Below are 15,766 nucleotides of genomic sequence, written 5' to 3' on the forward strand. Positions count from 1 at the left end.
GAGAGTGTTGAAATTTCAATCATCTCTCTCTCTACCACGGTATACTTCAATAAAAAAAATTAAGGACTAATTTTAAAATACAGAGATTTATTCTAGAGGTTGATTCTTTTAGTGTGTTTGATTTTATGTTAATACCTCAAACATACATTTAGAATCCCACAAAATTAGTTTGGTATCATGTTTGGATTTTCAAAAGTTAATTTTGTAACGTACGTTTGGGATAAACCTAGGTTTGGGTTTGGATCAGACCAACAAATTTGTAGCTTTTAAAGTGAAATTACTTTTTATTTGTATATTTAGGATAGAAACATGCATGAAGTAAAAATACTTTTGATTAGTATATATCCAAACAAATATCAACACTTTTGAACAAAAAGGGTAATCATGTTCTATTAATATTTTTTTTTTTTGTGATAAAGAAGTAGCTGAAGCTTCTTATTTGACAATTAAATAATTCTTCTCCTATCGGATTGGTCCATTTTTAAAGTAAAATGATACCTCAAATTGTGACTATATACACAAGCCGTGAATCAAATCTTAGACCTTGGTTAAAAGACTCAAGTGCTAAGTCATTTGTACCAATAACTTTTGGTATAAGTAAACTCATTTTTTACAACATACTTTTGATTCAAACTTATGTTCGCAAACTTTATACAAATATGCACTTAGTGTGTTTGGATATTTCCTAGAATGAATTTTGAGTGCCAAATCAAGGTGGAAATATTGCAAAGGTTAAAGTAAATATTTGTTACTTTGACCTTTTCAAGTTACCATGTTATTGATAAAGAGTATTTATCGATTTTTATTAATGATTAATCTTTGTCAAAAAATTTAGTTAGTTAGTTTTAGCGGGATTTTTTCCTCCTAATTATATTTTTTTCATCCACAATACTTGAATTTGACACCTTCATTAAAAGGATTAAGTCTGTATTACTCAGATTGTTACTTTGCCTGCTTTAAGTTGATTTTGATAAGATTGAAAGCTAATCCAAATATATATTTTCACATTAAAAATTTTATTGCATTTAAAATTAATTGGCTTAAAAATAAATTTTGAATTATATATATATATTGAATTTGTTATAACTTTTAGCAAGAAAAAATATTTAAACACAGACCACATTATCTCAAAATAAATTTTAATTAAAATTATTTTATTCAAAAATCAATTTTTATCAATATTCACCCAAACACACAAACTTAATTTAAAAAAAAATCCTCATTTATATTAGAGATCCACAATATAGTTATCTATATATCAACCATACACAAAATCATAACGTAAGAAATTTCAATTTTCAACCATCTCATGTGATCTATGCATGCTATTATTCCTCCTACCCCTCCTATTCCCTCACTAGGGAGCCAGCCATATTCCAAAAGCTCTTAACACACATGGGTCCCTCCATAGTCATAATAAAAATAATATCATCATCACTGTGTGGCCATAAAGAGCTACAAGACACACATGGACACAGTAGTACACTGCCCAACCAATCACACGTCGACAGCACAACGATCCCAAACTACTTCACCTTTCCCAAACCAGAAACCAAAACCACTTGTCACCAAACCCCAGTCCCAGATAGTTTTCTCACCATTTCCGTATTTTACTTCACCTTTAGTGGGTAGTGGTTACATGATATCAGCACACTTTCACTCACTGTGCTTTCCCGTGACACGCATCTATACTTGTCCAGAAGAAGTAAGATCCATGAACTAACATTCCCACACGCTCGCTTCACCATATTTGCCACCCTTTTAACCTCACTTCTTAGGGTTATTTTGCTCCCTTTTCCTTGTTTGGGAATTGGGTTTGGTTTGGTTTTTCTTGGTTGTAAAAGGTAAAGAAGAACTAATTGGTTAAGTTACTATATATCTAGCTAGGGTATATAATATTATATAATTATTGTTATTAAAGGAAACAAAGAAAGAACTAAGATGGGAAGAGGTAGGGTACAGCTGAAGAGGATAGAGAACAAGATCAATCGCCAGGTAACTTTCTCCAAAAGGAGAGGTGGGTTGCTCAAGAAAGCTCATGAAATATCTGTACTCTGTGATGCTGAGGTAGCTTTGATTATCTTCTCTCACAAAGGAAAGCTCTTTGAGTATGCTACTGATTCATGGTAATATATACTATAATGCCCTATATTATACTATTATAATAAATATATATGCATGTAATTCATATATATAACATGGATCTATATTATACTAATATATTATGTGTGTTGATCGATTAGGTGATACAGATATATCTAGTGTATACGCATTTATTGTTAAATTTTTTTTTCTTTTTTTGCTCTTGCTCTTGAGAAGGGTTTTTGGTTTCAGGTTGAAAAACGTAAGAGAAATTTCTCACTGTCTTCTTTGTTTTTTTGTTCATATCAAGACAACTGATCCACTTTTTTTCTTTTAAAAAGTAGATGTTGTGCAGAAGATAATTTTATTTGCTCAAATTTAACGAGTAAAATACACAGTTACACTTCTCTATGAATTTGTTTTCAATTTTTTAGGTACAACACGGATAAATGATTAAGTAAAGCTATAATTAAGTGCATATATATACACTTTTTTATGTGTATACATTTCTGTAATCAGAAAGAACTGAATGTTATCCGAATGAGAGGTTGTACCTATCCTATATAGCTAGATAATAGAGTACGAACTTAACCTGTATATAAGAGCCCCAACATTTTTCTCTTTTTCTTTTTTTCTTTTTTTCTTTTGCTTCCATTTTGTTGAAATTCAAGAGGGGGAGAATCTCTTGCAAACCGTGATGAGGAGACTTTGACAGTCTTTGCTTACTCAATATTTGTCTTGTTTGTTTGTCTATCGCAAGTCCTTTCAGTTTATCAGCACTTAAAGCAAGATTTGCTAGACCTTCCTTTGTTTTAGAGTTCTGCCCTTTCTTCTTCTTTTGAATTATCAAAAATCAAAAGCAGCACGATTTGACATTCTTGTTATTAAAGGGTTACTTTTTGTTGATGGGTGCAGCCTCCGAGATTATTCATGTTTACTGTCAAATTGAAGAAATTCATTAATTTCACAGATTTTTATGAACTTTTAAATTAAAGATTGTCTATTATGATATAGTACTGTTAAATAGAGCTACTCTTAATTAACAGGAACTTTTAACTTAAAAGAAGATTAAAAATTAGTAATCAAACATAAGAAGTGCCATCATACAGTTTTATAGATAACAGTTTCATCATTTGATTCAGCAACACATATATACATTGTTATTCAAACAAAGTAGTAATATGTAGTGTATAATGTATTGATATCTTTATAAGTGAATAATTTTAATTGAGAACTTTTGCTGTAATCTCTAATCTATATTATATTTTACTTAATTAATCAGCATGGAGAAGATACTGGAACGCCATGAAAGGTATGCCTATGCAGAGAGGCAGCTAGTAGCAAATGATTCTGAGACACAGGTTTGTCATGAAATATACGCACACATTCAAATACAAGCATATAATTTCTCTCTTGCATCAAAATTCTCTAACGGCAATTAATTCTGCTGCAAACAAACACAAAGTTGGGTCTAAATTGTAGAACGTAATTATATGTGGTGCAATCAAAACCAATATTTAAATATCATACCTGACAATAAAATTGAATTAAGCACTAGCTTTATACATGTACATTGTGCAGGAAAACTGGACCATTGAATACACTAGACTGAAGGCAAAAATTGACCTTTTACAGAGAAACCACAGGTAGATAAGGACCTTTTACATTGTGCATGCTTTTAATTTCGTCATTGTTTGATTTGATCATTCACTCACACGTGTCACTGTATCACTGAGTTTAATTTAATATATCTGATACTGAACCCTTAATTTTCCCAGGCACTATATGGGAGAAGATTTGGCTTCAATGAGCCTCAAAGAGCTTCAGAGTTTGGAGCAGCAGTTGGATACTGGTATCAAAAACATCCGCACAAGGAGGGTACATATATAACACATAATTCATTATGTTAATTTCACTTTCATGCTTCATGTGTGTGTGTTAGTTTGACACTTATCATTGAAATTTGTTATGTTTTAATAGAATGATCTCATGTCCGAGTCCATTTCTGAGCTTCAGAAAAAGGTACGTCTTTAACTCCAAATTTATCTAGGCTTTATTTTTAGCTTTTTGTCCTGAAAGTGAAAGACAATTGTAACATCACTGTGAACATAAAATGATTATATATGTGTATCTCTCTGGATAAAGAAAACTGATACGAAGATTTGTGCTCTCATTATTCTCTGACAGGAGAAAAGGATACAAGAGGAGAATAACACCCTTGCAAAGAAGGTGATCAAGATCTTCCTAATTTACAACTTTTTTCTTTCTGTCCAAATAACTAAACTTCATTTTATCAAAGTAATCGATGCTTAACTTAATCCAGTTAAATGCCTGTTGACACTATTATAAGAGTGTTAAATTGGTTTGATTATTGTTGTACCACTTTTGTTCCCAGCTCCTCTCTTATGCTTTTTAATTTTAACCTAGTGGACTCTACAGATAAGAACTTAAGTTGTTGTGTAGTGATTTTATTTGTATTCCTTTCTCTGATACTAAGTTAACATAAAATTACTCATGAATGATACTTATTTGAGTAAAGAGAAATACGAGTAAAACACTCTATTATAATGATTGAAATATACTAAAAATTACAAAATTTATGAGTTTTATTTTCTATATAATGAGTCTCACTCTCACTCGTAATTTTATAATATTTAATAAATTTTAATTAATGATAGAATATGTTAAAAAGTTCTCATTAGCACTTTTTTGTTATGTAAGAACATGCAATTTTTCCTTTGATATTACAAATTACGTACACCTTGCTATGTAACACGATAATTGTCTGTTAGTACATTTGAATTGACTGATTTAGTCCAGTTTAGCTGGGAACATGTCTAAGTTTATGCTTCAAATCGTATATTGATCATGTCTTTTTTACATCACCACAACCATGTCTCATGATCTCATTCAAATTTTAAAAATTAAAGAGTTAACAGAATATAAATAGAAATTCTCTAATATTTTCATACTCCAGCCAACTACCACGGTATGCATAAAGTTTTAATTTTAGAATCATATTTAATATTTGTATAAACTCACATCATGGTGCAATTTCTAATGAAACTAGCTCAAGCTTATTCTTCTGGCCTCTATTTTTTTAAATCATTTTTCAAACAACTTTTTTTTTCCCTATAAAGACAGTTGAAATGGAGAAAAATAAGCTGCCCCAAACATGCTCAAAGTAGCATGCAATTTGTAACTTACCAGAAGTGATAGGTTAGCCATATATATTTGTATATATCTTAACAACATGTGTGATACGAAATTAGATCAAGGAGAAAGAGCAGGCTGTAGCACAGCAAGCTGCACAATGGGAGCAGCCAAACTACAGGGTTGATACATCTTTCATGCCACAGCAGCAACCCCTTCCCACCAGTTTGAACATATGGTAGGGTAACCTTTTTATCATATGATATTGTAATTTCTCATCTTCATTTTCCTTCTATTTTTTAAGTAATTTAACATCTTCATTTGTTCATTTTCTAAATGGTAAATTCCTTTACCTTCTTCTAATTCTTCTTTGGTAACTGCAACCCTCCCACCATGCTGTGTAATTTTGTTTCTGCAGTGGCAATAATTACTGCCAGGAAGCTGCACCAGAACTAGGAAGGAACGGTCTAGACCTGACCCTGGAACCACTCTATTCTTGCAACCTTGGATGCTTCTGAAAAGTTGTTTCTTCTGAGTTGGATTATATTATATAAGTGCTGGCATATATGAACTACTATAAGTAGTCTGTTTGAATGTTTTATATGTATTTTGGTCTATGGCTTTTCCCTCTACTTTGAAGACATTATTTTGAATTGCTTCTGTTGTAAACATATTGAATTTGAAATCTAATTGTGTATTTTTGAAATATGTTAATTATACTGTTTTCCTTACTTTCAAGATCACATAAATTTGATTTTTTTTTTTATGATTACATCAATTTGAAAGGTTTTCATTTTGTAGTATTTTTTAATTTTTGGTCTTGATCCTATATACTTTAAATATTTAGTTGAGTTTATAGTTTTAAAACTATTACATTGTGTTTGGTAGGATGAAAAAAAATAAGTGAGAAATAAGATGGATGAAAATAGGAAGAAAGAAAGAAAGTAATTAGAAATACATGAGAAGTGGCTGGAGTGAAAATAAGGGTGTTTAGTTTAAGAGAAATAGGTCAAAAAAAAAAAAGGAAAAAGAGAAATAGGAAAAGGAATAATTTTTTTTAATAATTTTTTAACAAAAATTGATTGTCATATGTGAAAAACAAGTGTGTATATTTTTGGTAGTTTTAAAACGTCAGTATTGTCATTAAATGCCATTTTATTAGTAGTTTTTAATCATCATTAAAAAATTACCACAAAATGTTAAAAGGTGGGTTTTCATTGTTCATTTTCACTATTAAAAAAAAGGTACGTTGGAGTTCAAGTATGAACTCTATGAAATCTCATATTGAATAGGAATGTAAAAATTGAGTAATATATAAGTGACAAAAACCTGCAAACCAAATGCTTTAAGCTTTTTGGTTGAATGTGATGTCAAGTTCACTAGTGTGGCTCGCTAGTGGTGCATGAGTGGCAATCCCTCTGTGTTTTACCTTCCTCGGTTTCCTAACAAGTAGTATTAGAGTCGAGGGTATGATTAAGTACCTAGAATTGGAAATGAAATAGATCCATGTATAAAGATTCTTATATTGAAAGTTGATGGAACCCTAATTTGTGGATCCAATTTTTAGTATCAGCAAAATGTGGAACCTATATGGGACTCTCTAAAATTTGAGAAAATAAAAAGGAAAAAGCGGAATTACAAATCCGAAAATAGGCTTAAAATACAATTATAAACAAGAATAAATCTTATTTTAAAAGTTGGCTAAAATAAATGAGTTTCACTTCTTCTTCTCTTTCCTCCATCAGAGAATTTAGTCTCTCGTAAAGTTCTTATTCAAATCTCTTACTTCTTGCTCTAGTGATTGATCCATCCATGTTGAGCTCACCCAAGTCAAATCCTCCTTGATAGTCCTTTATCGAAAGTCTTCTTGGCGAAAAATTGGGCAACGCGCATGTCCTATTGATATGAGCTAATGACAGTGCAAGTATCTAGCGCATATTGACGACAATGAAAAAACTCTAACGGCCAAGCAATGGTGCAAGGGCCTCACATGTGCAATGCAAGTATTTATAACATATTGACGGCAATGGCTATACACTAAAAAGGTTGTCATTGAATATTGTTGATGAAACATTTAATAGAAATGGACAAGTTAAATAACTTATAAGAGAGAAGACATGCAAACCTAACAACTTTAGGTTTTAAGTTGAATGTGATATTAAGTTCATTTATATAGTTTTCTTTATTTAGGGTTTATGGTTGTTTGTGGTGTTTAAACTCCCCTTCCTATTCTAAACAAGGTGTGAGAGCCACAAATTTTTACTTATTTCTCCTCTATCAAATACACTCCATTTCCTATCTCTTTTCTATTTTCACCCCTCCATTGCATTCCCATCAAACACACCTTTAGGAATTGATTCTTATTATTGGGCACGAGGATGTACAAAAATTAATTTCTAATAATATAAACTAAAAAATGTTTAAACTAATTTGAAATTATTTTGTTCAAAGTAACTTGAATTCGAAAAGAAATTATATTTTTGGATGTCGCGTACAGTCTCATTAATATACTCTTATATTATAAACTATAATACATAATTTGAATGCGCATTTTACATATTATTCCTACTCGTAAAAAAAATCTCTAAACCTTCTCAAATTATCCCAGTTTCTTATTTGTATCTTAATTTTTTAACCCATATCTTCTTTTATCTCTAAATTGAATTTATAGTTTTTACAAAATAAAATTATCATTAGTTAACATTAATTTTGTGTCACAATTGAATTAACTTGTTCATTATAAATGGTAATTATTGGTGAAGAACATGCACACAATTAGTTCCAGAGCCTCTATGTTTGCTGATGATTGTAGAATGCAATGTTGATGATGATGTCCTTGTGAGAATTATCGTCGGACACACACACACAGACATGCCCACTGGCCAACACACACACACACACATACATACATAGAGTAATACACAACATCTCACACTCATACAAATCATTACCCACCATCACATAACAAGTCACAATGATCATTACACATACATCATGTAATAGATACACTGAGACTCAATCCTATATGTAATGTTATATCATATAAGTGAAAAATCTTGTCGGGCGCCTAGGAGTACATGACAAAACAGACCATATACTGGTAAGTCATATCACTCTCACTAGGTAAAATCATAGGAAGACCAGTCAGGGTCACGCTGTTTTGCGAGAATACTTCAACTACGTGGGATCCGCACAAGCTTAAAGGAACACTCAAACCGGGTATATTTACCCTCAGGGTCTAGACTCTGAAGAATCTGTCAAGACCTCTTCATCCTAATTCAAGTTCAACCCATGAAACATTTTAGCACCTGGACTCTATCTATTAATTGTCATAGGTTCCCACAGTCGTATGATTATACGGTTCATAGGTCACAACTCAATCCACACAATTTATACAACACAACATGGGGAGTAAAACCCCTTAAACAATTTCACATAATCATATCAAAATCAATGAAATCAAAATCACATGTTCAAAAACATCCAGAGCACTTAATTTTATCAACCAATTTGCATTAGAACATCAATTGGCCCGTCAAACATAACAATTTTGTGATTATAATCATAAAGGTAGAATTATAATCATAAACATCCCAAATTAAATCTCAATTTAATCCTGTAAGGATCCCTACATATGTTCATTCTAATCCCAATTGCGATAAACTCATCTCTTACCTCTAAGCGGGCTCACATGTGTAGTTCGACAGCGATAGTGGCGACTCTAGTGGTTCCCTAAGATTCCTCAAGCTTTTCTTTTAGTTGCTTTGTCAAGGTTTCTAAGCGGTAGAGAAAAGGAGAAAGGATTGAAGCCTTAATTTTATTGTCTTTGTGCGAGGGACATTTCTTTCTCTCTTAGACGTTATTTGGCAAATCCCAATGGTGGTACTGTGTGAAAATGAGTTCCGAAGATAGTGTCCTAATTTCACGATGATCCAATGATTTACGTCTGAAATTATAGTTTTACTAGAACCGGTTTGAGTGTATGAGAAAAAAAAGAAAGAAATTTGAAAAAAAAAAGAGAAGAAAAAACGAATTTGAGAGGAAGAGATAGCGTATTATTTATTCTATTTTTTCTTTATTTCATTATTTTATAAAAATAAACTCTATTTTATTCTTTCATTGAATAAATAATCAATTAAAACATCTATTTATTTTCTAAAATATCATTTTACTATATGTATTTTCTAATATTATGAAATCATTATTTTAATTAACAAAATTTTTTTCTCTCATTTATTTAATTTTTAAAAAATCTATTAATTTTAAAATATTTTTTTATTTATTTGACGAAAAGCCAAATATTACAAAAGATACTAATGAGTATTTATTTGAACTCCTATCTAAAAAATGTGTACCCATATTCTCTCCTACACCCCAATAGCTCCTTGTGTTTTGTAACAAATTTAAAGTTTCACAGCCCTCTTGCCTTTTGCAGTGCTTTGATGGTAAAAAAGAAAATAGCGTAAAAAGAACCATAGGTTAAAATGAAATGAAAAGAAAAAAGTTTTAAAAAAGGAAAAAAATAAAATCAAAAATTTTATTTTTAATTTTTTTCTCTTCATTTTCTATCCTTCTATGTTCTTCCCAAACAAAGAAAGAAACAAATAAAAGAGATTCATACCACGGCCACAATGCAACCCCAAGGTGATAGAGCAACAACTAAATCCAAGAACCAACCACTATGTATAGCTATTTCAAAAAAAATAAAATCCAATAAGTTACACTTAAGTTTATTCAATGTTTAAAAATGTTGTACTAAGCTCAAGAGTTTCATTCTTGTGTCAAGCTGCTTCATAAAATTCAACCACCTGCAAATCCAGAGAGGGACAAAAGGGCATTTGATAGTTTTAAGTAAAGTAACTGTCACAAACATAAAACAATTAACATAAAGTCATAAATTAATAATCAAGGGAATTTATTTTAATGCACATTTTTTTTTTACTTCTTGTATATATGGAGAATAGCACACCAATGAATTGCTTAACTAAAGAAAGAAAAATAAATTAATTAATATAGTCGTACCAAATACCAGCCTTTGTTTAATGTATGCAATTTTTATGTTCCTAAGTGTCCTATTCATATTTCCGGGTGCTTAATTGTTACTCTGTCTTTTCTCTATAAAAAAAAAAAAAAAATTGTTACTCTGTCTTAATAAACATAAGAATCTTCAATTTTCCACTTTTTTTTTTTGAAAGATTTCCACCATTTATTTAATATATAAGATATCTATGTCATTTTTATGTTATAATGTTAGGGAACCAATCGACTAAGAGTCTAAGACGAAAAGAGCCTCACAATACAAGAACTTCCACGAGAACCAAAAACACACACAAAAAAAAGAAGCTTTCAAACAGGTATTATTATCTATTATTTGGAAGAACACATAATTTATGAAAGAAATTTGTCAAAAAGGCTTTAAGTCAAATTTATACGATTAATAATACACAAATCATCTTTTATTTTAAATATTCCACCAATATTTCTTTCTTCTTATTACATAAATTTTTTTATTATATCTATAATATTTTTTTCTTTTTTTTTTTATTCTCTCTAAATGTTGAATAGTACATTTAGTGTCTATCAAATATTTTTGAATTTATATATGTAAATTGCGTTAAAAAAAATAACTGTAACTATGTAAGTTTGTATATTGCGTACCTTCCTACAAATTGGACAAGTTTCACGTCTCTCCTGCCACTCAAGTATACAGCTAAGGTGGAAATGGTGCCCACACTTAGTTATGATCATAGGATTCTGTTCAGTATATCCTGTCACATATATAAAAAATAAATAAAAAATACGACATTGACATGGGGACTGTGCAAACTTTAAAATGCTATCATGAAACCCTAATTTTTAAATGTACTTTATATCATTTTATAATTTTCTGTTTATTTTATAACACATTATAAATTAATTATCATATGTTTCATGTTATCTCTCTTTCTCTTTTATCCCTATTTTCTAGCTACAGTGGATATAGTAGTTATTGGCTGAGTAAAAAAAAAAAAAGTAGTTATTGGATATTTGAATCTATCTTTATCTTTTAATATAGGTATGTGTAACAAATAATTTTTAAAAACTAATTAGCAACCTCAACCTCCTATCAAATAGTAAACCGCACTATCGTGAAAAAAGGTTTAAATAAAATGAAAAACTAAGAATATATATGGCAAAAAATAACAAAACAGTAAAGGATAATATATAATTGTTAATTACTTAAAAATTAAAATCACCTTCAAAACATGTAGGACAGGCATCCCCATCGGAGGAGTTTGAATGGACGGATCCAAAACGTTTCGAACTGTTGGTTGATCTAGGTATCACAGATACAGAATTTTCAGCAGCATTATTAAAACATTCCTGTGAAGAAAAGCACAAAGAAAATCAAATAACCAATTTGTTGGAATTAAGTGCTAGATGTAAATAAAGAATAATGGGCAGGTTTATTTAATATGAAATGCATTCCACTCTCAATTCCCTTTCGTTGGAGTTTCTTGTAGTTGTAAAAAATTGAGATGTGTGTCCTAGGTATTTTTTTTATTTTGAAATCAAAATTAGACTTTCATCTTATTTATTAAAAGTTCACATTAATAAACATCAATATGAATTTTAGAAGTGAAAGTTCAATTTTGAGAGAACAACCCAAATTTAAGTTTTGTCTTTTCTAGTTACCCTCTTCATTCTTTTAAAAATACATACACAACCACACATGAGAAATATAATAGAACTAACACTGCCGTGCAATTTGCACAATTGGACGATGGACAAAGTAAAATACCAGGTGTACAACCAGCAATTTCCTACTTTATTTTCATCTATCAATAAAAGAAGAAAGAGAAAAATTCAGTGTTGTTGAATTTGATAAAATGCTGCACTTGTTAATATAATGGTGACTAGAATCTATTCCAATTACAATCAAGAATCAAAGATATCTAATTTAATTGATTGAATAATATGTTAAAGTAAAATGAGGTCAAATTTCACATTTCACATCTTACAAATATAAAAAGATTAAATATCATATATATAAAGATTTATAATCCTAAATCTTAAGATTGTGAACAATAAATGTTTTGAAAATCCACCTGAAAAGTCATATCATCTATGAAGCAACTAGCGCTTGCTTGTGCATCGTTTTATTATTGGACGAGAAAAATTACATCCTAAAATCATTTATAAACACAGGCGAAATCACCTTAATAACTACCTAAAAAGAATCATGTTACTAAATTAGATGAAAGAGAAAGAAAGAAATCAACATATATCAAAATAGAATTCAAAGAAAAAGAGAACGTTAATTACAGCTAAAGCAAGTCGAAAAATCGCTTCAGCTTCATGATCAACCTCGGCATCATCAGCAGTTTCTTCTTGATCATGAGGATGCGTTCTCTCAAAACACGAAAAACAGCTACCCATTATGCAGCTTAAGTAGGAAAAAGTAAATGAATTTTTATAAAACAGAAAAGAGTTGCGGAACTAATTTAAGCAATTGATGATTGCTTATTTGTTCTGTATGCGTGCTATTGAACTAGAATATATTTGTTTCCTATCACATCTTGCCTTCAACATAGTATAATTTGAACTGGGATAGATAGAGAGAAGGAAAAAAAAACTATATATCATTATCTTCAAATTTAAAACAAAATTATAATATACAATTTAAATTTCAAACTAAATCCTTTTTTTATGCTTCAGTTATGAATGTTTTTAAAACCATATCAATCGTATTCAATCGTTGTTAAATTGTGATCAAACTGATATTAATATAATGACAATAATAAATAAATAATATCGTAACATTATAATATTAAAAACTAAAATAAAAAATTATTTTATAGGTTCTTAACATTTGAAGTATACTTAGAAATCCAAATCAAATATTACCATTATTCTTAGGTTTTTTTTAATTTGTTTATATTTTCTTATAAGACTTATTTTATGTTATCTTTTGTATTTTTTTAAACAAAATATCCTTAACTACTCTACAATAAATTCTATAAATTAAAAAAATAAATATATTATCTCTCTCATATAAGAGTTGAAGATGAAAACTAACATACATTAACTAATTAGGTAATTAAGTAAAAATAGAGGTAACAAATCCCAATAATTTTAAGAATAATTTTAAAAATATATATAAATTATTAACAAATTTAATATTACTAATTAAATCAATCACTAAATCAATCAACTTTCTTTGAACGTATGAAATAGTTAAAATAATCAAATATTTAAGAACAAAAGTAGTATATAGTAACAAGTATGGTTAAAATTTTAATAAAATACAAAATTTTTCATTAATAGTATAAGTTTACATCTTGAACAAAACAGAATATGACAAATTAATTAGATATAATATTTTCATAATCAAGATATAAATATTGTAAATTTATATAAGTAAATAAATTACATGTTTCATATAAAAAATGATTTATACTGATTTATACTTATTTGTAATCCTTATTAAAAAAAATCATATTAAAAAAATAGATTAAATTCAAAAATTAATATTATATATATATATATATATATATATATATATATATTAAAAAATTTATTTTTATTAACGTATATTTTTTTATTTATGTCTATTTAAGATTAAAATATGTAAAATACGTTCTTTTTAGTTTATAAAACATATTTTTAGTGTTATTTATTTAAAATAGTACAAGTTTAATAAAATAATTTGTGATAAGCTTAGCAAAACAACTTTTCAACCAAGCTCATAGATTAGTTAATATGAAGTTGTTTTAACTTGATAGAAATCTCAAATTTGAATTAAGTATCTAGTTACATTAAATATTGAAAGAATAAGCTTTGTAGCCAAATATATAATTTTGTATCATAATTTTAACTATATATTATGGATTCTCTGTTAGACTAAAATTTTTAACCTGTAATGTTACAAACTACAAAAAGAAACACAGATCATTAACAAAATGCGGCAAAACAAAAATCAAATTATACCTTCAGCCATTGTTATGAAAGAGTTGTCTTGTTTTGGTTTTTCCAAGCTCTCACTCTCTCTAGATGGTGTATCAGATGAATTGGAAGAGATGAGCTCAGGGACCAAGTACATGTGCTATATATAGGCATTCTACCATCAAGAATGCATTTAGTAGCCATTACCACTCATTAGTGGTCATTACAACCCATTAGTGGTCATTACCACCTATTAGTAGCAATTCAATTTGTCTTCTCAATTCTAAAACTAATGGAGCTTTTCATTTTCCAAAATATTGAGACCAAACTTATTACATTCTCCTACTCGGTCCAAACATTTTGACTCAATGCTCAATCTTCTTAAGAAATGAATATACGAATCATAGTGACAGTTCCTCTTATAATGAGTAATATCATCCATGTATTACAATATGCTCAATTTCCAAAGCAGTATACTCAAAGTGGTAATAAAACTTAATGAATAAACCCAATGTTTATTCTTGGTCCAAAACATATTTTTTCTCAAATAAATCAATGTGCAACTAAATAAGAGAAAATATCACAATAAAAAAGTTTCAATTTTAACATATAAGTATACAATCATAAAGTGGAACCAAGTCTCATTCTTTCTACATGATCCTTAAATTTAAACGGTGGCATGCCCTTAGTTAAAAGATCAGCGATCATCAACTCGATGTTTATATGTTCAATGATCACTTTCTTGTCTTTTACTCTTTCTCGAATGGCTAAGTACTTAACGTCGATGTGCTTACTTCGACTTCCACTTTTGTTATTCTTAACCATAAAGATAGCAGCTGAGTTATCGCAGAAAATTCTCAAAGGCCTTGAAATGGTGTCAATTATCTTTAGCCCAAAAATGAAACTCTAAAGCCATACACTATGTGATGTAGCCTCAAAATAAGAGACAAACTCAACTTCCATGGTAGAAGTAGCAGTCAAAGTCTGCTTAACACTCATCCATGAAACAGCTCCACCAGTCATCATGAAAATGTACCCAGATGTTGATTTGTGAGAGTCAACATAGCCAGCAAAGTCTGAGTCTGAATAACCAATCACATCTAAATTGTTTGTCTGTCTATACATAAGCATGTAATCTTTAGTCCCTTGAGGGTACCTCATCACTTTCTTAGCAGCTCTCCAGTGGTCAATACATGAATTACTCTGATATCTTTCTAACATTCCAACTGCAAAAGCAATGTCATGCCTTGTGCATACTTGAGCATACATGAGGCTTCCAACAACTGAAGCATAAGGAATGTTTTTCATCTGTTCCCTCTCAAAGTCATTCTTTGGACATTGGTTCAAATTAAACCTATCACCCTTCATAATGGGAGCAACACTTGGTGAACAATCTTTCATCCAAAATCTCTCTAGAATTTTCTTAATATAGGTTTCCTGTGATAGACCCAAAATACCTCGAGATCTATCTCTATGAATTTTAATGCCAATGACATAAGATGCATCACCCATATCCTTCATGTCAAAATTCTTAGAGAGAAATTGTTTCACCTCATGTAGCAAACCCCGATCATTGGCTGTAAGTAAAATATCATCTACATATAAA

General features: G+C 29.6%; 2 protein-coding genes across 2 annotated transcripts; one reads left to right on the forward strand and one right to left on the reverse strand.

Annotated features, from left to right (window-relative positions):
- Positions 1-1,574: 1,574 nt before the first annotated feature.
- Positions 1,575-5,949, forward strand: LOC114387765 (truncated transcription factor CAULIFLOWER A-like). Its single transcript, XM_028347967.1, has 9 exons — positions 1,575-1,844; positions 1,922-2,126; positions 3,365-3,443; positions 3,664-3,728; positions 3,861-3,960; positions 4,063-4,104; positions 4,270-4,311; positions 5,355-5,473; positions 5,654-5,949. Exons 2-9 carry the CDS (start codon positions 1,942-1,944, stop codon positions 5,751-5,753), a joined length of 732 nt encoding a protein of 243 aa, XP_028203768.1. The 5' UTR covers positions 1,575-1,844; positions 1,922-1,941; the 3' UTR covers positions 5,754-5,949.
- Positions 5,950-10,035: 4,086 nt separating this feature from the next.
- LOC114372688 (probable E3 ubiquitin-protein ligase RHB1A) lies at positions 10,036-12,654 on the reverse strand. Its single transcript, XM_028330379.1, has 4 exons — positions 12,541-12,654; positions 11,472-11,598; positions 10,894-11,003; positions 10,036-10,095 (listed from the first exon to the last, which is right to left on the reverse strand). The coding sequence occupies exons 1-4, from the start codon at positions 12,652-12,654 to the stop codon at positions 10,036-10,038; spliced, it is 411 nt and encodes a 136-aa protein (XP_028186180.1).
- Between the last annotated feature and the right edge of the window lie 3,112 nt (positions 12,655-15,766).

This window comes from Glycine soja, chromosome 2, assembly GCF_004193775.1.
Source record: "Glycine soja cultivar W05 chromosome 2, ASM419377v2, whole genome shotgun sequence".
Classification (NCBI taxonomy): Eukaryota; Viridiplantae; Streptophyta; class Magnoliopsida; order Fabales; family Fabaceae; genus Glycine; species Glycine soja.